The 27,122-nt window shown below is 41.6% G+C and overlaps 1 protein-coding gene across 1 annotated transcript in view; it reads right to left on the bottom strand.

The window, feature by feature from the left end:
- LOC147679933 (gastrokine-1-like) overlaps window positions 1-26,305 on the bottom strand; it is a 50,687-nt gene extending 24,382 nt beyond the window's left edge. The window contains exons 1-4 of the mRNA XM_086944768.1: window positions 26,183-26,305; window positions 23,731-23,784; window positions 19,965-20,075; window positions 19,569-19,664 (exon numbers count right to left, since the gene is read on the bottom strand). Of these exons, the coding sequence (XP_086800894.1) occupies window positions 19,569-19,664; window positions 19,965-20,075; window positions 23,731-23,784; window positions 26,183-26,194 (273 nt within the window). The 5' untranslated portion in view covers window positions 26,195-26,305. The remainder of the gene's footprint in view (window positions 1-19,568; window positions 19,665-19,964; window positions 20,076-23,730; window positions 23,785-26,182) is intronic.
- Between the last annotated feature and the right edge of the window lie 817 nt (window positions 26,306-27,122).

Raw genomic sequence — 27,122 nt, 5'->3', positions numbered from 1 at the left:
AGTGTGAGTAACGACCAAGGACTGGGGTACAGAGGAAGATGGGCACAATGGCACACATGCAAAATCATGTGTAGCACACTGCACTCGCACAATGATTGTTGAAGATGTCCCTGATACCCTTGGCACACTGTAGCACACATAGAACACCAAGTGGGCCCCCATCCACAATGAGCACAAAGGGTCCCCCCTCCCTATCACTAATCCCACAACCTACCCATGCACATGTGCCGAATCCAGAAAAACAGCGGCTCCATGAGCCACACTGACAATGCAAGTGACACTGCACGACGGATAGAATGGCTGCAGTCAACATACATGACATGGTGCATGACACGACATTGAGGTGGCTGAGTGTGGACCACATCTGTAAAGGAGCAGGTCACACTCTGACACATCCACGTGCACCTACAACCCATGACGTTAAAAACACATCTGCAGACAAACAATGCAAAAAAGTAAAAAATCTGTCCAAGAGCATAAATGACCCAAGTTGCAAGCATCCCAGCACCCGAAAAGCACACAAGTCAGAGGCACACCGCCTCTAAGGGGTAAGGGACCGCTAAATCAGAGCTGCAGGGGTGACTCACCAACAATGCTGCACACACACAGCAATCACAACACATCAACATTGACGACAATGTGGTACAAAGTGCAACACGTACACCACAGGACAGAGGATACAACTTGTGCTGCATGTGCGTAGAAACTGGCCAATCACATCTGGCATTGCATGACACTGTGAGATGATATTGTACGCGTACAACCTCACATCCGTCATGTGGTCGAAATGCCAACTGTCTCCCATCAAATAGCCAGCTTCACCATAACAGTCACAAAGTACATTGTCATGCGGTCTGTTTGTAAACATCTACAATGCAACAACATACATGGGACACACTGTTAACCTGCATCTCCCCTTTACATTGCGGAGGGACAATCAACACCTCCTGCAGAGCAGACCACACATTTATTCAGTGATGATGAAGAGGACACCCTGCACATTTGCTCAGACACCTTCCAATGGCTAATGGACAGCCTCTGCACCCCAACCCCAGGAGTAGGGCAGCCCAGCTGCATTGAGGTGACCCCATCCCCTGCACAGACCACACAGCAGGAAGCATACACCACCACAGCTGTCTCCCAGGCCCCCCATGACCAACACATGGAATTCCAACGCCGTGTGTTAGGGTGCCAGGAGAAGATTGCTGATCAGCTGCGGGTGGGGTTCGACCTCATGGCAGCCAAACGCAATGCCATACGTGGGTGTCTGAGTCCCATCAGAGACCCCTTACAGCCCCTATCAGACACCCACTGTCCGCACCATGCTCCCCAACAATCCTTGGCTGACATTGCTGGGGCCATTACTCGGGAACAAGAATGGTCTAGTTAGACGGGCTCCAGCGATGACAGCACAGAGTTGGCACAGATGCGGAGGACAATGGAGACCATGGAGCCAATGCAGGCTGGAAGTATGGCAGCCACGGCTGAACACCAGTGAGCTGTAGCTGGGATCTTCCATGCCTTGCAGATCCTCATCTTGCTGTTGCTGCCACAGAGCCTGTACCAGATAACTGCTGCAGGAACCTCGACACACACATCTCCGCCCCCTCATGTGTTATTGGCACACAGTGATGCAGCCCTACCACCTTCTCCCCCTGATGTGTCAGTGACACACAGAGATGCAGCCATAACACCACCACACTCACCTGACACACCGGACACAGAAGACATATCTGAGGAGTAAGATGTGGGTGACAATCAGTTGTGGCTGCAGGAATGTAGTTACTCATCCATGAATGAGAGCGCAGCTTCATGGACAATCTGTTCCAAGAGTACGTCGTTGTCGAGTTCAAGGCACACGAGGGAGAGCCAATCCATTAACTGGTCCTGGCAGCTGTGCTCCATCTACGCCATTTCACCAATTCGCAACATAGCCTAATAGGGGAGCGCCTCTATGTGGTCACTGCACACGAGGAGTTGTGCAATCTTCCATGCATAACTGCCAGCACATGCTAAAGATCAAGGCATCCCATGCACGGGTATCCCAGTTGCACTCCTGTTCGTGGGCCAACAGGGGGCTTACACACAAGTCATAATCCAGTTCAGCTACAGTTGTTTTGGATAGGCAGACCTCCATGGGCCACTCGAATGTGCATTATTGACAGGGGAACCGGGGCTAGACGCAGGTGACGTACACAAGACGGAAACTCAGACGGTAACTGATGCGCATCATTGCCAGTGGCAGTGATCTCAACAGATACAGCATTCATGCACGGTACAATTCCACGTGACAGGGGTTGTGCATGTGCCCGGGATTGCCGGCCATTGCGTTTGTTGTTCTCGTAGCACCGGCACTCTTCTGACCGGCGGCAGTTATGTGGATGATATGCCACAGCTCGGAGCAATGAGTCGTATTTGTGTACAACATTTGGACCTATTGGTTGTTTTTTACTTATTTGTCATGGGCATCCCATGCAGGTGTACCTCAAGCAGGGACAACTGTGTGTGGGATGTGGACACATTGGAATTTCATTAGCGCAGTTCGTGGTGTGGGAGTCGTCAAGATCTGGTATGGTATCTCTCGCAGGGGGTGCCAGCTGCATTCAAGACCAAGGTCGGAAGTTCAGATGTACTTCCGCCTTGGAGCTTTCATACCTAATGTTAGTATGACTACTGCTTGCATTTTAGAAATGTGATGTGGCCTTCGTTTTGCAATTGATGCCAGGCCTTAGACTTAGTGTACACCAATAGCGGTACACACAATAGTTGGCATGTATGAGCCAAGAGCCCGATTGGCCTTGCGCTCCTTGTACAATCTCTCTCTTTCTCTCTCTTTCCTTTCTATATCTCTCTCCCTCCCTCTCTTTCTCTCGCTCTCTCTCTCTTTCTCTCCCTCGCTCTCTCACTTTCTCTCTCTCTTTTTCTCTCTATCTCTGTACTTTGATGAGACCATGACACACCTTTGTATCTAGAATTTTGTCTTGCAGGCTGTGACTAACAGTTTGTCCTTAGAAGACCCGCCATAACTCTTCAAAATAGTTATTTTGTGTTTATTCTGGATAGAACAACTTATTTGGGGATTCTAAGATGGATGTATGGTTCTCCTTTTTCTGACCACACATGTATGTTAGGTGTTGTATTTGTGCGACATCAGGCGAATTGTTTTGTTCATGATTTCGTAATGTTGATGTGACATATCTTTGTCTGGGGGTGGGGGGTGCCCAGATCATTGTCGGGCAGCATGTGACAATCATGCCTCCCCTCACGTCACAGATTCAATGTCCTCAATCTCTTATTACATATTCATCCGTTCTTTAAAATTGTCTGACAATGTACGGGAAAAGCTTTCAGTGGTACTGGCAATCCTTTCTACTCAGCTGTATGCTGTAAGCCCGTCTACCGATCGCTCCAATTACCATGACAGACTTGCGCCTGCAGTCACAAGCACCTTCCGATGCTCCGGCCGCATGCAGCCTGAAGTGCACCTCATATATTTGTATTTGTATATGTATATGTATATATATATATATATATATATATATATATATATATATATATATATATATATATATATTCACTGAAAAAACCATAGGTTTCACACCAGTTATGGTTAGGAATTAGCATTTAAAAAACCTATTAAATTCACTGACAAAACCATAGATTTCACACCATTTATAGTTAGCTGGAAATTTTACTGACATAAAACCATTGAAATTCCCACGTTATAGTTAGTTGGACTCACTATAACTTGCGCGCCTGTAATGCACTGCTGATGACGTCACATATTACATCACTCATGACATGGTCAGTGACATCACTCATGACATCACTGATGACACCATCCAGTGAATGTGTGTCTTTCTGAAAAATAAATTTGTTTTATATATGTATTTGTAAAGGTCGATGGAAGAATAAATGTTTAAATAAGTGTGTAAATGGATGTTTTTTAAAAAAAAAATTGGTTGGGTAACTGGCTTATTACGTGTATCTTAGTGAATACATATATTAGCGAGTATTGTTTAAATATTTAAATGTTTGTATCAGTGTTTCTCTTTGTGTATAAGTGGCTGCAGGGGTTGGTGACTGACTCACTGTTTGTATGTGTTTTGAAGACAGCATATGTGCAGGACTGTATGGGTGGATGAGTGTGTATATGTGTGTGTTAGTGAGTGAATGACTGTCTCACTAGTGTCTTCATTAGTAACGACATATGTTTTAATCTAGTATATGTGAGTATTGATGTATATAAGTGAGTATAGTATATATAGTGAGAGATTGTAGGAGTTCCTGTTTAAATAAGTATGTGTTTCTATAAGTGATTGTTTAAGAGAGTAAGTATGGGTAAGTTTCCTTAGAAGTAAGGTGGTAGTGTGTGTATAAATGTATATGCAAATAAATGGATGTTCAATAGTTTATTTGCATGTGTGAGTATGTGTGTGAGTAACTTTTGGATGACTGCTGATGTGTAACAGGATGTATAGGTGTATCACTACATATGATGAGTGAGTATATATATGAGTGACTATATAGAACTGTTGGTGAATGAGTGGATGTGTATATAGATGGTGGAATTACTGAATTGGTTGTTGTTACTGGTTTGGGTATCTCCATTTTTTTCAAAATGTTTGTTTCTATTTTTGAATATGTGTTTCAAGCGTTACATTACACTGAAATTAGGTCTGTCACTCTGTCACAAGGATGGTGTCATCAGTGATGTCATGAGTGATGTCACTGACCATGTCATGAGTGATGTAATATGTGACGTCATCAGCAGTGCATTACAGGCGCGCAAGTTATAGTGAGTCCAACTAACTATAACGTGGGAATTTCAATGGTTTTATGTCAGTAAAATTTCCAGCTAACTATAAATGGTGTGAAATCTATGGTTTTGTCAGTGAATTTAATAGGTTTTTTAAATGCTAATTCCTAACTATAACTGGTGTGAAACCTATGGTTTTTTCAGTGAATTTCAAAGGTTTTTTAAATGCTAATTCCTAACTATAACTGGTGTGAAACCTATGGTTTTTTCAGTGAATTTCAAAGGTTTTTTTAATGCTAATTCCTAACTATATAACACCTGAAAGCCCACCAGGAATCTCCAGTATGCGCCAGGGGACTGCATTGCAGAGAGGTGTAATGAAGCCACAACCCTTTTTACACCTCTCTGCAACGCAGCCCCCGTGCATGTTTGAAGAGGGGGAACTAATTCCCCTTGCATACTGGGGGCCCCTGGGGGCCAATTAGCCCACCTGGAACCTCCAGTATGCGCCAGGGGCTGCATTGCAGAGGTGTAATGAGACTATGCCCCTTGTTACACCTCTCTGCAACGCAGCCCACTGCCGCGTTTGCAGAGGGGGAACTAATTCCCCTTGCATACTGGGGGTCCCTGGGGTCAACTGGTCCACCAGGAGCCTCCAGTATGCGCGAGGGAGCTGCATTGCAGAGAAGTGTAATGAGGCCACACCCTTGTTACACCTCTCTGCAATGCACGCCACTGGCGCGTTTGTAGAGGGGGGACTAATTCCCCTTGCATACTGGGGGTCCCTGGATCATATCTGCCCAAACACCGATATTCCGAACGATTGTAAATTACTTTTCTTGAGAAACATTTGGATTTGGATTATCATGTCCTATACTTTGGAATTTTTGAAGGACTGACTTTGAGGATGCTATAAATTACTCAAGTCTGCCCGAATTGTGTGGGTAAAATTGATACCTAGTCACTTTGAATAAGAATATACTTATGTCTCGTCTAACATTTGGAAGAAATATCTAGTTATATGACAACTGGATACCGACATAACTTGAAGGAAATAAGAACGCCCTGAAGAAGTTCTGTTGTACAGAACGAAACCTTTCGGCTGGCTGTGGTACATAAACTTAAGGAAAATAAAAGCATTTGAATATACACCAAGATTCAGCGCTTCAATAAGGACTCTAAGTGATATGATTTGATTGGACTCATTGTGAAAGTGGTGCTGTGCCAAACTTTGGAATATTCTCCACTACTCTCTACTACTTACTCTCTCCTACTCCACTACTCTCAAATACTCACTGTCTACTACTCATTCTCTACTACTCTACTACTCTCTACTACTCTCTCTCTACTACTCACTCCCTACTACTCGCTACTCACTACTCCCTACTACTCACTATCTACTACTCTCTACTACTCACTCTCTACTACTCTCTCTCTACTACTCACTCTTTACTACTCACTACTACTCTCTACTACTCACTCTCTACTTCTCACTCTCTACTACTGTCTACTACTCACTCTCTACTACTCTCTCTCTACTAGTCTCTACTACTCACTCTACTACTCACTCTCTACTACTCACTACTATTCTCTCTGCTACTCATTCTCTACTACTCTCTACTACTCACTCTCTACTATTCACTCTCTACTACTCACTCTTTACTACTCTCTACTACTCACTTTCTACTGCTCTGTACTACTCCCTCTACTAATTACTCTCTACTACTGTCTACTACTCACTCTCTACTACTCACTCTCTACTACTCTCTACTACTCACTCTACTATTCACTCTACTACTCACTACTACTCACTCTCTGCTACTCTCTCTACTGCTCTCTACTACTCTCTACTACTCACTCTCTACTCTCTATTACTCACTCTCTACTCTCTACCTCTCTACCTCTCTCTTCTTCTCTCTCTACTAATCTCTACCTCTCTACCGCTACCTCTCTACCTCTCTACCTCTACACCTCTACCTCTCTACCTCTCTCTACACGCACACATATACACATATATGCATATATATATATGCATATGCATTTATATATATATGTATGTGTATGTATAAAAAAAAACAACAAAACATTTTTTTTTTAAACAGCTACTTTTAAAACTGTCATTCTTTTTCCCCATGGTACTCTCCCCGGTACGCTTACCGGTGCGCGTACCGGTGCGCGTACCGTGCGCTCACCCCGCGAAAATCAAAAAAATGTTTTATTTTTTTTTTGCTCCGCGGGGCCCTTTTATGGCCCCCACATCAAACCTAGGGGGTCAAGGGGGGTCTACTCTGCCCCCTTATGGTCATTTCCCTCTTTGTTTTGGCCACCTCTCGTGTCTCGATCCTACCGAGACACAAGATGGCGGCCGCTCCGGACTGTTTAGAATGTTTACAGACACCCCAGAGCCAATCAGCTTTCTGCGCGCAAGTCGCGGTAAGCGCCCGGTGCGCGTACCGGTGCGCGTACCGGAGCGCGGCTATAGATATATATATTTTTTTGAACCTTAATTACTCAAAATCCACTGGAGCACATATCTTGAGACATAGCAAAGGCACATCGGGCTACCAGTCCCTACAATTTTGCCAAGTTTGGTGGAAATCCATTCAGCCGTTCGGGCTAAAAGTGAAATCGACCGCCCTATGGAAATTAACATGGGGAAAACGCGTTTTGGGACCCCCCTTTTATCTCGGCCCCCGCTTGACGAATCCCCCCCAAACTTTCAGGGAAGGACCGGAACGCCGCGAGGCCATTTTGAGGAAATTTTCAGGCAGATTCGTCAACCGGCGCCAAAGTTATTCCAAATAGAATTTTCAGATTTAACATTGAAAAAAATCCTAACTATAACTACCTACTGGCGACCGCCAGTAGGTAATATATATATATATATATATATATATATATATATATATATATATATATATATATATATATATATATATATATATATATGTTCTCCTTACTTCGCCACCATTCAGGATGCTTGAAATAGACAAATGCAACAAAACCGGAATTTGGTGCAATTATATTTATTTGAAAACGCCCTGCACCACCGCCATTACGCGTTACGGCCTACAGGAGGCCTTGATCACATGACGCGCATGTGGAGTGCTTTCACCATTTTAAAGTGGAAGTGCCGATCACATGACTGAGTTGCCAGGCAATCATAGACATAAACAAACATTTTGATCATAGTCTGTCTTCACATCCTGTGCCTAAAATCACTGAATAAATACACAATCATTTCATTTAAATTCATCAAGTACGGAACAGAATGGATAAGTATTTAGAAATATATAAATAAATACTTAAAAATGGCATCATATCACTAAAATGTAAAAAGTGATAAAAAGAACAAAAATACCATCACTGAAATGACCTAAGCTTATAGTGACACATTGTATCTACAGTTTAGTCAGAATCGGTTGATTTATCTCATATGCCTGTATTCAAAACATAGACTGATATTGTTCATTTCAAATTTATCTGTTTTTGTTACATTTTTAATTAATATATATATATATGTGACCAAGCTCCTTCGTGGAGTGAAACGAGTCATGGATAGGCACTTGTCTTTTTATGGCAAATAAATTTACCATTCTGCTTGCACTTTAAATTTGTGCGTTGGTCCGTAATTCCAAGAAGTTCGCAAGAGGTCTGCACCTGAATCTCTCCTGTCACATATATATATATATATATATATATATATATATATATATATATATATATATATATATATATATATATATATATATATATATATATATATATATATATATATATATATATATATATATATATATATATATATATATATATATATTTATATACCAATGTTGAGTTACTGTTGGGTGAAATTGTCAGTTAAAACATAACATTTTAAACTAACAAAACCGCTGAAATTCATCCGTAATGATTAGTAACTATAAGTAAGTATAACTTGTGCCCTAAAGTAATAATAACTCGTATCCCTTTTTTAACTGTTCGCTATGATAGAGGACTGAGTCCTGAGTCCTAAAAAGGCTACTGCAACAGCTTTGTTGATGTTGTGGCAGCCAATCAGATCTTGTCTTTTGATCTGTCAAGTCTGTGGATCCTATATGTACATACCATTTGAACCTTTATGTCTCAAAAAGTACTGAACATATGTACACCAAATCGCAAAAAACAAGTTTTCTGATTCAAAAGTGGAGTTTTGTTCAGCTGTTGTTGCAGTATCGCTATTCAATTTTCCGTAGAAAATTGCTTGGGGAAAATGTGTTTTGTGCCCCCACCTTTTTTATTCGACCCCTGCTTGATGGATGACAGAGAAACTTTCCAGAAATCAGCTAAGGTGGATGAGACTTTTAAAAAAAACGTTTTCAGGAATATTCATCAAACAGCACCAAAATGATTAGTATATCCAAAAATCTATTTCCTAACTATAACTTCCCAGTGGCACCCACCAGTAGTTTATATATATATATAAAGTGAGTTGTCACGGCGAGCCTGATCGAAGGTGGTGAAAGCTCGTTGAGGTCCACTGACACCCCATAAATTACATCAACATTCTCTTCACTGAAGAGAAACTTCAAGAAATGCATCAACACCATATGGTGTATCACCGTCATTTATTCAGATACTGGCAATCTGTTGCATTTAAACTACTGCTGTTGCCTTTATCTCATATATATATGTATGTGTGTGTATATATATATATATATATATATTTTTTTTTTCCGAATGGTTTCTAAAAAAGAAGAACATGCAATTTCACCAACATAATCGCATGTTACTGAGAATGACTGAATTCTGTCTCTTTAACAATATCTTTCTGTTTGCAGGTACATTATACCGCCAAATCAGGGGGACCGCCATGGGCACGTGCTTCGCTCCCAGCTACGCGAACCTATTCGTGGGCTGGTGGGAGAAGCACGTGGCCTGGGGGGGGACCAACGAGTACTGCCTTGACCATATTATGGTCTGGACAAGGTACATAGATGACCTGTTTGTTGTGTGGCGGGGCGACAGACCCTCGGCTGAGAGGTTTGTGGCAACACTCAACAACAACAGTCTAAACCTGAGGTTTACCAGCGAAATAAGTGAGAGGTCAGTCCACTATCTAGATCTAGAGGTATTTGCGGCAGGGGGTAGTATACAAAATAAACTCTACCGCAAACCCACGGCAGGAAATGCTGTACTTCACGCTGCCAGTCACCACCCTAAATCAATGGTGAAAAACATCCCATATGGCGAACTATTGCGCATCAAACGGAATTGCTCTGAAACCAGCGATTTCCTAGATGCACAAAAGGCAGCGATATCTAGATTTCAATAACGGGGCTACTCCAAATCATCTTTAGTAGCAGCCTCAAAGAAAGTGGAACAAAAAGACAGAAAAGACCTCCTGGTAACCAAGAGCAAACAGGTAGAGACAGAATCTACAACGAGGATGATAACAACTTACAATATGAGATCGAATGAATTGGTCCAAATCTTTAATAACAACTGGCATATTCTGACTACAGACAACATCTTGAAGAACAGAATATCGCCCAGACCACTGATCACATACAGACGTTGTCAGTCACTCGGTGATCATTTGACTAGGAGTCACTACACTGAGCCCCCTGTAGCGCCAAGATCTAAACCCATACAAGGTTTTTATCCTTGCATGCACTGCAAAGCGTGCAAGTATAGCCAAAAGAAGACCAAGTACGAGGGCAGACCGAAAGATCCACGACCAACAAGGAATATCACGAAATTCCTGAATTGTAATTCGGAATTCGTTGTATATATACTGGTTTGTCCGTGCTCCAAGAGATACGTTGGTAGTACCATCAATCCAGCGAAGAAGCGTATCTTGGAGCACATGCGTGCCATCGCAAACAGGGATAAGAACTATCCGGTGGCACACCACTTCGAGACCCACCATAACAGCAACAGGGATCTCTTGTCATTCTATTTAATAGATCAACTTGGGAGACAAGAGAGAGGTGGTGACAAGATCAGAACCCTCAGGGCTATGGAATCCAAATACATCATAGACCTCCAAACAATGAAACCGACAGGTCTTAACAATGATGAGGAACTTTGGGTTCACTTGGATTGAGTAAATGGGGTAATTTTGTTCAAGTAATATCGGCAACCTCTGTAAACAATATATGATAACATCTTCTGCCGCTTTCATCCCTGCACATAGTATATATGTCAATAATATACTTTTATCAGGGAGTCACTTGCCCATACAGGGCTAGATGTACAAAAACAAAAAACAAACATGCCCATTCAGGGCGTTATAGCAACTTTAGGACTCACTTACATGTATTAAGTAACACAAAAGAGAAAGACCATATGTACACGATGCACTTTGATATATGATTGTGCAAAAGAAGGCTGAATTACACTTATATTTCCCTTCAATGAATTAAATGTCTGCCCTTATTTGATCATCTCGCGGGGGACACCCAATGATATTCATTATCAAATTCAAAAGTATCACAATACATATACATTTGTAATGATTTCATGTATTACTGTACATATTATGATTTAAACTGGTCGAAAACGTTATCTCTTTAAGTTGTTTGTGAGCCTAAGAATGTTTAAACACATTACGAGGGAAGTTTTTGCCCTCTTGTTTTTTTTAAAACGCACGAGCACTTTATTGATCGCCATTTCTCCTATGTTGCACAGAGAAGCAGTAAGCAATTGCACTTTACAATATGTCTGACGCTATTTTTCACGTAATGTTTGGCTTAGTCCTCTTTCTATTGGTGTTAGAGTTGGAGTTTAAATGGCGATTTTTTACAATTCACAATTGACACTGAGGAAGCCGTTTCACGGCGAAACGCGTTTGTCTTTCGATGGGGTGACGGGGGTCTGTCATTAAACTGAAGAAAACATCCAGCTCTGAGTGCTGTCTGCTTTCTTGGATACGAGTGAGCGTGTAGCGATATATATATATATATATATATATATATATATACATAATTTCATGTACTGTACTGACTATATGTCTGCACTTGCACCTTATAGTAGACATTGAAAGAAGCACTTGCACTTTGCCATATACTACTTCTGATAGATTGGGTCGGAAACTGCCATTATTTATTTATTTATTATCCATATGGACAATATGAGAATGGTGATGTTTGTTTACAATGCACTTGCACTTTATCCGAGTTGTTCCGCCTGGAGAACCTTTTTGGAACCTTTTTGGATGTTTTTAGTGTTTGAAACATTTGAAATATGTATGATTTTAATATGTATTTTGATGTTTTTAGTATTGGAACATTGAATTATATTTTACATTTAGTATTCACATTTTAATTCTTTATACGATGTGTATGTAGAATGTAGGATTCTAGACCCACTATACATAAAATAATTGGCTTGATGAAAGCGGAAGGATGAATTAGGCACTTGCCAAAGTTCTCGGCCCAAATGGAAATCGAGGAGTGAGACAATTTTGATCATTGACTGTACATTGAATATACAGGAAATGTAAGACTCCAAATTACTGATAATTATTGGAAAAGTTCTGCAATGATTCACAAGTGCAAAAAATTAATTCAGGATTACTGTACAACCACCAACACGGTATGTCTGTTATGGTTGGTTTAACCACGGAGTGTTGCAGAGTCTGTCTTCCATTGTAATAGAAGTAGCGGACCACGTGATCGGGAGCTTGTGATTTTAAAATGGAGTTATGGGAATGGCGTTTATTGTGTGAGCAAGCCTACTGAGACAGGCAAAACGCGTTGCCAAGAAATAAACAAGAGTTTTTAACTCGAAATCGGAGTCCCTGTGTCGGTATCCAGGTTCAGGAGGGAAACTGGAGTTGGTGTTCGTGTAGGAGCCGCGTTGCTGGAAAGCGGCAGTAACTGACATGCCCTTGATTGGGTGCTTCCTGGAGTCTGGCAATGGAAGTGAAATATGGTGCATAACTGGAAGCCTCCAGTATTACTGGAGTGCAATCGGGGGAACCACAGCGAGGAAGGAACGAGCCGTTAACAGTGGATCAGAGGACGCTTGTGGTCGGGTGAGTCCCGTGCCTCAGAGTACGGTTATCTCTCAATAGCAGTAATGGGGAGAGAAGCCGGGGAGGTTACCCGGTGGGACTCGGATTTCAAACAAGTATAAAATCTCGCAAAGTCATTAATGGTGAAGAAATAAGCATTTGTAGAAAAGTGTAATAGCCATCATGGATACGTGGCTACAAGAACGTGAGGAGGCAGCAAACTCTGTGTTTGATGAAAATAAAGTGATATTTGAAAGTCGCAAAGAAGGGTCACAGGCCGCTACCCATGAAGCCAATGAGCAGAACCTCATGTGAAAACTAGAAACATCAAAATGTGGAACGGTTTCCAAATGGTGAGAGGTCAAGTCCCTTGAAAGATACATGGAAGGCGGGAGGGTCCCGCAGGGACTAAGAATTCTTGTGGCCCCTACATTCGAGGATCCAGACCCCGAGATGTTGAAGGAGTGGACCGCTAGCAATGCGGACTCCTATTGCAATATGATGAAGATACTAATCAAATATGCACGTAAGGATAGAGGAATAATATTGGAAGAAATTAAGATTGTGGAAGCTGAATTGTCACAAATAATGAAAGCAGAAAATCTGTCCAAATTTCTAACGGAATTACAAGCAAGATTGAAGAAACATGAACAGACCATAAGGGATAGAAAAGCTACTAAATTCCTGAGAGACAGGCTGGACTACCAAAGAGGGAATATATACACCTTTGCCCGTCGATTTGATAGAATTAGGAGGCAGAAAGTTTCCGGGCGTGTAACGATAGGTAGAAGACAAGGGGTCCGAAACAATGGAACGAAAGGGCCTACAAAAGAAGTTCACAAATGAGCTCTGATGTGGAAACGGGCTCTGAAGAAGATGGCGCAGGCACCTCCCAGAGCGCTGAGGCAACTCAGACTGTAGTTGATGAGTTACTTTTTTTAGTTATAGATTGGACCCAAAACAACAGAAAGAGGCCGTAATATCAAAAAGGAAAACATCTGCAAGAAGGCGCATCTGGAACAAAGACCAAGGAAATATACAAATGGAAGTAAGATGTAATCCAGCCACAGTAATTAATTTGACAAATATGGTGCTCTCAGAAGAAGAAAATAACATATTAGCCTTGTGTTTGTCATTCTGCAAGAGAACTAACTTTGACCACAGCCAGACCCGCAATGACTTTTTCAAGTTCATAAGGAAACTAACATTGAGAAAATTCTTTTACCTAAGAAACAAATCTGGAAAACATACAAAACACCCCAGGAGAAACATCTCATTTGGAGGTGGGAGATTTCAATATCCTGCATGAACTTCATGAACTTGAAAGAGAGTGTGAGGGACTGCAGCCTCAAGGGACACCAAGAGAAACAGCAGGAGTCTTAGGACTTGATATTCATAAAGGCGTTAAGACAAACTTCAGATCATTATCTACTTTTGTACCTAACGTGCCAAAAGATTTGATTGATTTCTTCTCCAGGGCTGTGATTAAAGATTTAAAAGATCTAGCTCTGACATCTAGTAAGGATTTTGAAAAAGGAAATAGTTTCCATGACAGAAAATATAATCAGGTCATGGAAAAAATCAAAAAGAACAAGGATATAGTGGTACAGGAATCATATAAAGGGGGCCACTAGAAATGTACAATTTGGAAGCAAAACTACCACTTAAAGACAACAGTTCTTATGTGAAGGTCCCACACAGTAACCTCTTAGAGGTGAAAAATAATTTCCACAAAGACCTCGCACGCTGAACTGAGCTTGGGATGTTATCCCAAGGTGAATATTTATATTTAAAGGTTGACAATCCTGTGACACTGATTTTATACTTGATCCCCAAAATCCACAAAAATAAGGAAACACCACCTGGTAGGCCCATCATTTCCACCATTGGGAGCCTTTTCAAAACAACCTCTAGATATTTGAATCATTTCCTGCAGGAGTTTGTTACAAAACTTCCTGCGCATATTCAAGATACACAAGATTTTTAAGTAAAATTGAAAGTCTAGCCTGGAAAGACACTTTTCTATTAACTACGCTCGAAGTTACATCGTTATATATGAGCATTGAGCATGAGGCAGCATTGAATGCCGCGCGCCATTTCTTAGACACATGGCATATCTCCTTTCACCAGCATTCAAGAATGCTGATTGAAATGGGCAGATTGTGTCTAGAGAATAACTGTTTCATGTTTGGGAATGAAACTTACGAACAAGTTTGCGGAACGGCCATGGGCACCTGCTTCGCCCCCAGCTATGCTAATTTGCGTATGGACTGGTGGGAGGAGCAGGTGCTCAGTGTTGAGTACGCCAAGGAGTGTAATGAGAATGTGATTTTGTGGAAAAGGTTTATTGATGACCTTTTTGTGGTCTGGGAAGGATCGGTGGAATCTGCAAAATGTTTTGTTAGTCAACTTAACAACAACACATTAAATTTGAAATTTACAGATACCATTAGCAGGTCTTAAATAACATTTCTAGATCTAGAAGTATATGTAAGAGACAACATACTACATACACGCACATTCATAAAAATCATCGGCAGGTAATTCAATTTTACATGCGAATAGTTTTCATCAGACTAGATTAAGAATGAGCATCCCTTATGCTGAGCACTTTAGGATGAAACAAAATTGTAGTGAGAGGCAGGCACCAGAGGATGCTCAGAACAGTTTGACCAAGAGATTCTTGGAAAAGGGTTACTAAGATCATGTTCTTAATCAAGCACTACAGAGGGTCAGTGGTATCAAAAGAGATGTCCTACTTAGACCAAAAGAAAGAAAGGAGGGAACAAAAAGGCAGGACAATGAGGAAATGATGTTGATCACTTGGCTACAGTGCCTACCACACAAGGGTGAGAGACTGTGTGAGTAGGCACTGGCACCTGATAAGAAGTGACCCAATGCTCAGTACAGTGGTAAAACACAGGCCACAGGTGAAATTCAAAAGAGCTAAATTTATGAGGCAAGAGCTGGTCTACAGCAGTCCAGAACTAACAAAGCCGGAGAGTTGACTGTTGGGAAATCCACGTTTTTATGAATGCCAAAAGTGTAGAGCCTGTAATATTGGCCAAAAATGCCAAATCAGTCATGTCCCCATTAATGGCGACCCCATGGAAAATTAGATGCTTTTTAAACTGCTAGAGTGGCCATGTAGTTTACATACTACAGTGCTCCTGCCCAAAGTTATATGTAGAAAGCACAATCCACATGGTCCATGTTCTTATACTCCAACATATGCGGGCAGTCAGAAACAATGATAAAACTTATTCTGTGGTATGCAACATAAATGAGATGCGTAAGGGCAAACTAGAAGATCTAACTTATTTTGCAGTTGACCAGGTGGCCAAAATGAGAAGAGGAGGCAAAAGAGAGAGGGAAAATTGCGACAGTTGGAATCAAAATAGATAATGTTGTTTAAAACCAGAATCCCGTCAGGATTGAATACAGACGGGGATCTACACGAATACTTAGGCCACTAGTAGTATCCAGGTCAGATGGCTCATTTTAACAACAAGCTCCTTAATCCATAACAAGATTGACAAATGCGTTAGACGTGTTGAGAGAAAGTTGCACAATAGTTTGATGAAATTAAATGATTTTAGCATTTGGAGTCAGGATGGTAATATGTTGGAATAATATTGTAATCAAATGTATTGATTTATATATACATATATTTTTTAACTCCAAGGTGGGGGTCATTGGAGATTATAAAAGGAGGTCATAGTGAAGGTATATTTTAAAATGCATTAGCACTTTACATATTGTTCCATGGTGAAATATGGTCTAGTAGGTGGCAAATAATGGATCAATTGTTGGCAAAGCACTTGCACTTTATAATTTCATGTACTGTACTGACTATATGTCTGCACTTGCACCTTATAGTACACATTGAAAAAAGCCCTTGCACTTTGCCATATACTACTTCTGATAGATTGGCCGCGAAGTTGACATTATTTATTTATTTATAATCATATGGACAATATGAGAATCATGATGTTGGTTTACAATGCACTTGCACTTTATCCGAGTTGACCCACCTGGAGAAAGTTTTTGGAACCTTTTTAGTTGTTTTTAGCATTGTATGATTTGATTTTAGCCCTTTCCATGCGGCCGCCGGCCAACGGCCGTCGCGAGCACTACCTATGTAGTGCTGCGCACGTCCGTTGGCCGACGTGGCCCCGCCTACCTAATAAAACCGCTGCACTGAGGCGGAAATTCCGCCGCGGTTAAGCGGTTAAATATGTATGATTTTAATATGAATTTTGATGTTTTTAATATTGGAACATTTAATGATAGTTTACATTTAGTATGCACATTTTAATTATTTATACGATGTGTATGTAGAATGTAGGATTCTAGACCCACTATACTTAAAATAGTTGGCTTGATTGCAAGCGGAAGGATGAATTTGGCACTTGCCAAAATTCTCAGCCCGAATGGAAATCGAGGAGTGAGACAATTTTGATCATTGACTGTACATTGAATATACAGGAAATGTAAGACTCCAAATTACTGATACTTATTGGAAAAGTTCTGCAATGATTCACCAGTGCAAAAAAAGTAATTTAGGATGATTGTACAACCACCAACACGGTATGTCTGTTATGGTCGGCTTAATCACGGAGTGTTGCAGAGTCTGTCTTCCATTGTTATGGAAGTATCGGACCATGTGATCAGGAGCTTGTGATTTTAAAATGGAGTTATAGCATATCAGTGATGTCATGAGTGATGTCACTGACCATGTCATGAGTGATGTAATATGTGACGTCATCAGCAGTGCATTGCACGCGCAAGTTATAGTGAGTCCAACTAACTATAACGTGGGAATTTCAATGGTTTTATGCGAGTAACATTTCCACCTAACTATAACTGGTGTGAAACCTATGGTTTTTTTCAGTGAATATATATATATACATATATTTATATTTATTACACAGAGGCAGTCACCAAAGTATATTTATAGTTAGGACAGTCTTTCCATAGATCAAGTGCTTTTTGTTTCGCTAATAACTTTGGCATCGTTTCACAAATCTTTGTCATCAATAATGTTATTTGAGATGTCACCAATGATGTCATAGAACATGTCATCAATGATGTAATATGTGAAGTCATAAGCAGTGCAGGGTGGGGCGCAAGTTATAGTTAGCTCACTGGCTATAACTGGTGAACGTCTGTTTTTTTTAGTTCAACACGTTAAATCCTCTTACAAATTCACCTAACTATACCAATACTTTTACCTTTGTTTTTTTCCCAGTGAATTTCGAGTTTTTTTTAACTTAATGTAATATTTAATTACCATACATCAATCCAACTCCCCACCCAGCCAAACCCCCTCATGCAGCCAACCCTACGCTACGCTGGGCCTTCAGTCTTGCATGTTGGGAGGTGTAGTCCACAGGGCCTGTAGGCTGTGCGTGGTGCTGGGCTGGTTACAAGGCATGGTCTTTGGCGAACACCCACAAAGGCATCCAACCCCACACTGCACAGGGCCTTTGGCTGTGCATGGCAGACAGTTGGCCATAGGGCCTGGCCCCGTGGACCCCATTCCCCAGGGATGTCAATTGACATGATATGCAGTTCTTACGATCTTTTTATTATTTTAAATACTCTATTGGCTCGAGTTTCTTTGCAGCAGTCAATAAGGCACTGAGCTTAATCAGGGCTTCAAGAAAGCTCAAAATAAAAGTCAATGTGCCAGTCTCCTCGTACTGAGGTGACCAACATGACAATGCCATCTACCCACAGACCAATGGGTTATTTGACCGAAATAAAAGCCACACATGTATTTATTTCTCGACATTTACTTTTATTTTGAACTAAATTGGAGTCCTGGTTAAGACTGACAACTTCTTGGCTAGAGTGAAAGAATAAAAGAAAACCATATTTTGACCTGACCGTGCCAGAATGTTATAACTAAGCAGCAGTGGCCCTTCCATTAGGGCGGAGGAGTGTCACTCCCCCTGCTGAAAGTGCAGAAAAGGTTAAAAATAAAATGGTAATACAATGAATGTACTACCATTTTATTTTTCACTGCTCCCAGCCTGACCCATGTTTAAGGGCAGGGTGGGGCCACAACTGCTAACTGGCAGCCGGGAAGTCGTGCTCACTCCAGTTTAGAGTGGGCACGTCACTTTGGCTGTCTGTCTTAAGACGGCCACTCTGACATAAACACTTTAAACTTCTCCAATCTGAGCTGTGTTAGACAGCTGAGTGGAGAGCAGGCACAGGCCCTCAGTGCCTGAGGGAGCATTTGGCCAGCCCGCTTCGACCAATCCTGGTGTTTCTCATGCTGCTTTACATCAGCAGCATGAGAGCAACGTCTGGATTGGTTAGTGAAATTGGTTCAACCAGTGCTGACGGACTGGACGCACGAGGACCGGAGGAGGGGAGCCAGTGCATTGCAGTGGGTAAGTACATATTTTATTTTTATATTTATTACCCACTGGCAACCAATGTAAGTAACTCGCACTGCCTTCACCCTCAATGCCAGAGCTTTCAGTCGTGGTTAATTATGAGCACTGTTTATAATTAGCCACGATTGTGAGCTTTAGTGTTGACCTTAAAGGCATTGCTGGACAGTGGGTCAATAAACATCTGGTATTTAGCACCAAGAGGCCCTTCTGGGTGAATGTGTGTTTTATAAATATACATATTATGTTTATGGCTCCAATAACTGATGTGCTTGCCCTACCAATTATTTATAGTACCAGCCACCACTGTGGCTAAGGACAACTCTGATGATGCGTACGGCCAATCCTAAAAGCCACCTGTAGAAGCTGCTCGTACAACCACCCAAGTTCGACCTTTCCTTACCTGCTCGGGGAACAGCTCTGCACTTGGGAATTCTTCTTTGTTCAGCGGGGTCACAACGCAGGCCTTCCTGGAGAAGATTCTGGTGGCGATAAAGCCCTGGAAAGCAAAAACACACAAATTACATCACACTAGCCTTTCTGAGAGAAAGTGGCCTTTAGGGAATATACACATTCCTGTATAGCCTATACTCCCACATTTAGGAACAGATAACGGGCAAATTCAGAAAAAGTGGGGGAGTTTAAGTTCCCACACTACTTGCAGTGAACAGGAGGAATGCTTGAGTTGTAGCTGGCTTAAAAAAGCATGCATCGCCCTCCAAGTCGGGGATATTATCATGTATGTTATGGTCAATCATCCTCTGGCAGATCCCCATGCAGCACAATCTGACACACGTACCGTCTTGTAGTCCAGGACAGCGTCCCACGACTGCCATCCGAGGTTGTGGCTGACGCTAACGACATTGTTCTCTTTGTCAACAGTCCATGAAGGGTTGGTGATTCTAATAGCCTGTGGACAGAATATTTTTTGTCAATGTCCGCAGGGGAAATACCCTTGCATTGCATCAGGAGAAAAATACACAGACGCGACCTCTCCATGCCAAAGTGATACCTTCAGGTCGGTACATGTGATAGTTACAGCAGTTCACACAGATCTTTGTGAATGTGTCATATGGTGCAACAGGTAGCGGGGGTAATAATTGTATCCTTGCTAGCCAGTGTTGGGAGGTCCCCCTAATAAAAGCGTCAGCTGCTGTCTTTGATGTGATTGTTACTTTTGTGTCTGAGGCTTCATGGGATACCCCTGTGCTTTGCCTCTTCTGTGTTAGTGATTGAAGTTTTCTCTGGCGCTGACTTGGCCTTTATGCAATGTGTCATTTACTGAAAATATCTTACCTTCTCTTAGTGCATGGTCTTCTTTAAAGACCATACCTAACACACCCCATGTTCTTTTATCAAATCGGGCACCTTTTAGTTTCTCTTTCATGGTTGTTCCTACGGGAATGATTAATTTGGATTGTGATACATTTTTGAAGCTTTTTTAACAGTGTTCAGTCCTCACTACATGTAGCACTCAATTGAAAGCAAGGCTTTGCAAAACCAATAGGTATGGCTGACATTTCCAGTTATAAGCCAGAACCATTGGCTTAGCCAAACCACCTCGAGTTGCTAGGTGTGGTGAATCTTATCTGTATGTATATATATATATATATATATATATATATATATATATATATATATATATATATATATATATATATATATATATATATATATATATGTGTATATATATATAAATATGCCCCCCCAAAAAAAAAAAAATATATATATATATATACACACACACACACACACACATATATATATATATATATATTTATATATGTGTGTGTGTGTGTGTGCATATATATATATATATATACATATATGTATGTGTGTGTGTGTGTGTATGTATATATATATATATATATATATATATTATTTTTATTTTTTTTAGGGGCATATTCTGACCACTGATAACGTTTTGAGAAAGCATCTTACTAACAAGCCCTTAATAACCTATTGGCGCTGTCAATCGTTATCAGACTATTTAGTCCGCAGTCACTTCACTTCCAAACCCCAACCTAGGACTCTAACCAATACCAAGGGGTTTTTTCCCTGCCTAAGGTGCAAGGCCTGCAAAACTAGCAAAAAAGTTTCAGAGTTCCTAGGAAGAACAGGTGAAGACAGACCGAACAGAAAAATAAAACATCTCCTCAATTGTATCTCAGAATATACTTTTTATTGCCTTGAGTGCCCATGTAAGAAAAGATACATTGGGACCACCATCAATGCCACAAAACTCAGGATCCTAGAGCACATGTGAGCGATCGCAAATAAGGATAAAAGCTACCCAGTTGCTCGCCATTTTGTTGAACACCACCAGAGCAATAGGGTTCTCCTCAGTTTTTATTGTATTGACCAAGTATCCAGGTCAGAACGAGGGGGGGATAGAGAGAAGGCACTCCGAATTTTAGAGTCAAGATACATCATTGACTTGAAGACCATGATACCTTGGGGTCTGATTAATGATGAGGAGATGTGGGTGCATCTGTAAATGCACACATGGGATCATGTGTACCACGGATCTGTCTTAGATGTAGATATTGAGAACACATTGAGTGAACAGAAACAGGCAATAAAGTCTCTAACCCCCTATGTCCGAGGTTACGCTGCAGCACTATAGCATTTCTAAGAAAAGATTTAATTTGCCCATACAGGGCTACACAAAGAACAAAAAAGTCAGGACAAGAATTGTTGATGTCACTTACAAAAAGATTATACTTGGGGATTCACCCCGTGATAAACTAGTATAACATAGGCAAGAACAGAACATCTGATTAATAAGTGGCTATACAAATCAGTACCTGACTAATGAAATGAAAGTATGTACATAAATTATAAATGTTTGTTGTTGTTAATGGGTTTTAAATTGCGCACTTTAAGCACTTTATTGATTTGCCATTCAAAGTAACTGCAAATGTATGTATATATCTGCATTCAAAGATGGCCACCGCCTTTTTAATGTATGAACTTTCTTTTATGTTGATGAATTAATTCAGGTCAGGTGGGCTTTAAAATGGCAACTGATCACAAACACAAACTGACACTGACGAAGATTTGATAGCGAAACACTTCTGTCTTGGGTGAGGGGGTTTTCAATAAAGCATTTCTACACATCGGATTACCTGTGTGCTTGCCGTTTTTCTGACGACACAAAGTTGGAGCGTGTTGCAATATATATATAGTGGCATTTGAAAAAGGCTCCATGCCGAAACCGGTCATGCCGTTTGCTTTTCCAAATAATGGTCTTCATGAGCCCCGCTGAGTCCCTCGCTTCTCTCTGAATGAAGGAAGATTTGTGGCATATATATATCTATATATATATATATTAGATATAAGACTTATTTAAAAAATAATAAATCATCCGGCACTCCAGGGTAGATTTCAAAAGTCCTTTTTATTCTTATGACAAGATACATCTACGTGTTTCGGGAGAGCAAGTGTTTGCAAAAAAGAAAACAAAATTGCCATACATAGTTTAACATATATATTATATTAAATTAATTAAGTTTTAGTTCTCATTTAATCTGATAAGATAATGTGATGCTATATTTTATTTTCTTAGTTCTAGGGTAATAAATATTTAACATTATCTGACATTTAGACTGTATCTTAAAATATTAAAAACATTTTTTAAATAATAAATAATAATAATTTCACCTATACTTTCCTGTAGGTCAATCTCCAAGGCTAATAGTGACTTTACACTCACAGATCCTGTTTTAGGAGGCTCCACCCCGGGATTTGAAGGGGTGAGGACATGTAAGTCTACACCTAGGAATTGCGTTGAATTCAGAAATGGTGAACAGCAAGAAAGTGTGGAGTTAGTCATAGGTCTAGTAATAATTACATATATGAGTAAATATGTACGTGTAGATTTACTTTTGTGAATAGGCCCCTTATGTATTTATATATTCACCCATGCACAACCATGAATAGCCTCGGCCTCAACTACTCCATTGGCTTCAGTGATCAGTCAGACAGTGATAAATAAAATTATAATAACAATGTTTTACTATCCTTTTATTTATCATCTGCTGGCTCTGAACAGTGAGGCGACGCTCCTCCGCCAACAGATGAGTCTATGTGTCACTCCTAATGAGACCCACAAAAATCTTAAATTGGATTTTACACAACAGATGACATTTCTCTTTCAGCCTGACCCTGGCAGGGCCCTTTTGCTATGTCACTGAGCCAAGCCTGAGAGAACAATAGAGAGAGAGGGATGCAGAGAGAGAGTGAGAGAGAGAGAAGTGTAGTATTACAGAAAAGAGGGACAGAGTCAGGTCATGGTGCTGTGGGCTCCGCTATTTAAGGCCACTGCTGGCAACTGCCTCATTGAAGCTACACAGATAACCAGAAAAGGAAGCTAGATTCCCAAAAATGCCTCAAAAAGTCTTTGTTAGAAGAGGGAAGGGAGCACCCAAATGGCAAAATGTGAATTTACCTGGGCCTCTGAAATCCTTTACACTGGATTTGGTGTTGCCCATTCTACGATCACCGAATGTGTCTAACGTGAGATCGGCACTGCCCACAAACGACTTATTTATGATATGACTTACCTTATTTGGGGCTGCCTCTGTCTGGAATACTCCCAAAAGAGCAATGACCAGGACCTAAAATAAAAAAGTTATACATGTGAGCTATTGTAGTAACCCGTGCACTCTGGTGGTTAGCTACTCAAGATCAATGTTCGGGCAATTGTGGAAATAACTCTGTCAATGATTCTCTGTATCTTGAGCACACCAATGTGTATTTTGGGCCTCAGTTTCCTGAAGTGTAATCAAGCTGGAATGGTCCTGAGTGATACTGGGCATGGAATAAACACAAAGGCCAAGATTAAGTATTTTTGGGTGAAAGGCAATACCGTACCAAAGTTGCTGCAATGCATTGTATCAAATGGAGAGAAAAAAACAGCATCACATCTACTAAGATATGGCTCATTTTTGCCTCAAACTCTAACTGTGGTGTGGGTGTAAAACCAATGGAGATGACCCACCTATGGTCCAGTAGTGGTGAAACTGAGTGGGTTCTCAAAATGGAACCTTATTGGCACATCCACGCTTGGGGACGTATGGAAGGGGGTCTATGTTCAGCCTTTCAAATACTTTGAGCTCCGACACACATTGTCAGCACATATACCTAAACATACCTTCATTGCAGATGTCTCACTCCTGGAGGACCATGCCCTCACAGAACCTTTGGCGAAAAAGACCATCTCGCTCATCTATAAAAAACGTATGAACAATTCTCTGGACACCCTTATCCCTCTGAGTTCTAAATGGGAAGCTGATATGGGAGACGTTGGGGATGGCGAGTGGGAGGAAGCCGTGAGGACCTTTAAGGAGGTGGCTATCAAGTCGGGCTTTCATCTTGTTCACTTATGTATTTTACATTGCTCATATTATTCCCACACCGGCATACACGCCATGGGCCACAGCCCAAACAACCTCTGTCTATGGAGATGTGGGAAGAGGGGCACATTCTATCACATCCTATGGCCCTGCCCTGTGATACGGCCCTTCTGGTTAGCACTACAGAAAGGGGATCATAATACCGGATTCGACCCAAACCTGTCTCAAACACATATGAGGGGATGACCCGCCGTCCAGGTATAACAGACTCTGGCTATCACTAGGTTTATCAGTGGCCAAGAGAAACATAGCATGTAAGTGGGTTTGCACGAGGCTCGCCGACCAAGGAGAAGTGGGAAAATGACATAGACTGGTGCATGTTGGCGGAAAAACTATTTTCCTGGTTAGAGGGTGCCCACGGAAATAGGAGAAGTTCTGGTCCCCATGGTGGTCATACCGCAGGATGGAGGAGTCATAAAAAAAAGATATGGCAAATTTTTTCTCTCTCTCAGGCTAACAAGTTTTTAGCAGCCATGCACTAATGCAGACACCCTAGCACTATAGTGCAAGGGTGTGTGCATTCTCTGAACCATAGGTTTCGTACTTGAAGGGGTGTCTTCCAGTACAAAAATTGTGTTCTAAGGCGTTGCCCCCTTCTTATGTGTGCTATACAATGCAGTGTATGTGCAAAGCTGGAAAAACTAGGAGAAATAAAAAACATTTATTCTCTTTAGACCTGCATCGAGGAAGCAGAGGTTTTTGGCGCAAATCTCTCTTTACTAATGTTTTGAGACAGGGATTCGCATCAACACGAAACACTCAGGCACCACTGATAGAAGGCCCCCTTTGATGCAAATTAAGGCAAAGCTTTGAATCACACACTTTTTGTTACTCAGGAAATAGCCAGATCTTTCAGACCCAGGATAGTTTACCAGAAGGTCACATCATTTCTCAACAGGCCCGTGGCAGTCAGTCACATTGTAGGCTCATCTTTGAGAGGCCAGAGAGAAAGGGCACGTCAGTACCGCACAGACCATCCTTCCGCCCTGCTATTTTCAAAGTCGACTGCAGGCCAGACAGCTGCTTTTAGGGCTCGATGGTAGCCAGGTCTCATTAAAGCCCACATGGGTTAGATAGTAGGGCAACAATAGCCCCCGCAGCCCCTGCAGTGCAGGGGCAGGGGCAGGCCTGAGCTCCAGGGGTCCCCTCCGGCACTGCGCATAGGCGGGGGCAGAGAGCTCTGACTGGCTCTGCAGTACAGGGACCTTCTCTGTATACTTTGCAGGGGGGGTTTCAAGTTCCTTTATGCCACTGGGGTGAGAGGCCCATTCTAGCTGCTGCCACCAGCAGTGTGGGACTGCTTTGAACATTGTTGCTAGAGCTAATTTCGGTTTTGTGTCCCCCTTGATAGAGTCAGTCATGCTGTTGGCTTATGTCTGAAATCCCAGTGCTGCCAGGTAAGGCTTGACTGTTAAATACTTGTAACACAGAGTGAACACGTATCAACTGGAAAAACTTCATACAAACTGATGCATGACAGTAAGGTCAGCAGGGCTGAGCCAGTCATGTGGCAAGTGAGCACATACTGATCAACGGATAATGCAATCACCTAGCTAGATACTATGGGATGAGGCAGGGTAAGGGAGCCTGCTGTACTTACCAGAGTCTTCATCTTCAAGGGATTTTCTTGTACGGCAACGTGAGACAGCAGGAAGACAAAGCTGTGTCCCAGCAGCCTTCTATATATAGAGCCTTAGAATAAACATGTGATGGAAGCTTGTCCAACAAACATAAGAGTCGGCATTATTTGTACAGTCCGCCAAGTTGTGAAGTATTGATTTATTTTATCATCTATTACTATTAAGTCTATCTGGAGAAATAATATCAGTGACCTTCACACAAATTATCCACTCACTATCTAGTGGTTGTTCCTTTTCTGTGACTGATAAACGTGCTCACCTTTGAACACTAGCACAGTCGAAGAAAGTCCACTCACTCATATTTAGGGTTTGCCTGGAAACCAAAAGGTATCCTGGGGCTGCGTATAATGTATCAGCTGCATGTAGCACTGGGTGATTGTATGGCATGATACTTTCAGGGGTCCTAGGGTAGGGTTAGACCTGGCATTATTGGTGTGGGTTTCCCCTGTATTTTTGCGCTTGCCTCCAGTGTTGTTGCTGTGTGTTGGACTTTGTTTTGCCGTTCTAGATGCTTTGGGCACTTTGCCACTGGCGTTCAGTACCAAAGCTCAAGTGCTCCTTTTTTAAATTAATGTTATGGATTGGTGGTTCCATGATTGCCATATTTGACTTACTAGTCAGTCCCTAGTACATTGCACTGTGTGTGTCCATGGCCTGTAAATCAAATGCTGCTAGTATGCTTATAGCACTAGTTGTGCCACGTATACAAGCAGGTCTCAGGCCTCCAATGTCAGAGTCTGTGTGCAGTCTGGTACTGCCATGTCGAATTGGCAAGTGCACCCACTTGTCAGGTCCTAACCTTCCCTTTTCTTACATGTTAGTCACCCCTTAAGGTAGGCCCAAGGTACCCCTATGGGCAGGATGCAGTGTATGTGAAAGGTAGGATAGGCCTTGGTATGT

This window comes from Lissotriton vulgaris, chromosome 11 (assembly GCF_964263255.1).
Source record: "Lissotriton vulgaris chromosome 11, aLisVul1.2, whole genome shotgun sequence".
Classification (NCBI taxonomy): Eukaryota; Metazoa; Chordata; class Amphibia; order Caudata; family Salamandridae; genus Lissotriton; species Lissotriton vulgaris.
The sequence above is the reverse complement of the archived record's forward strand: the minus strand, read 5'-3'. Positions and strand labels throughout refer to the sequence as shown.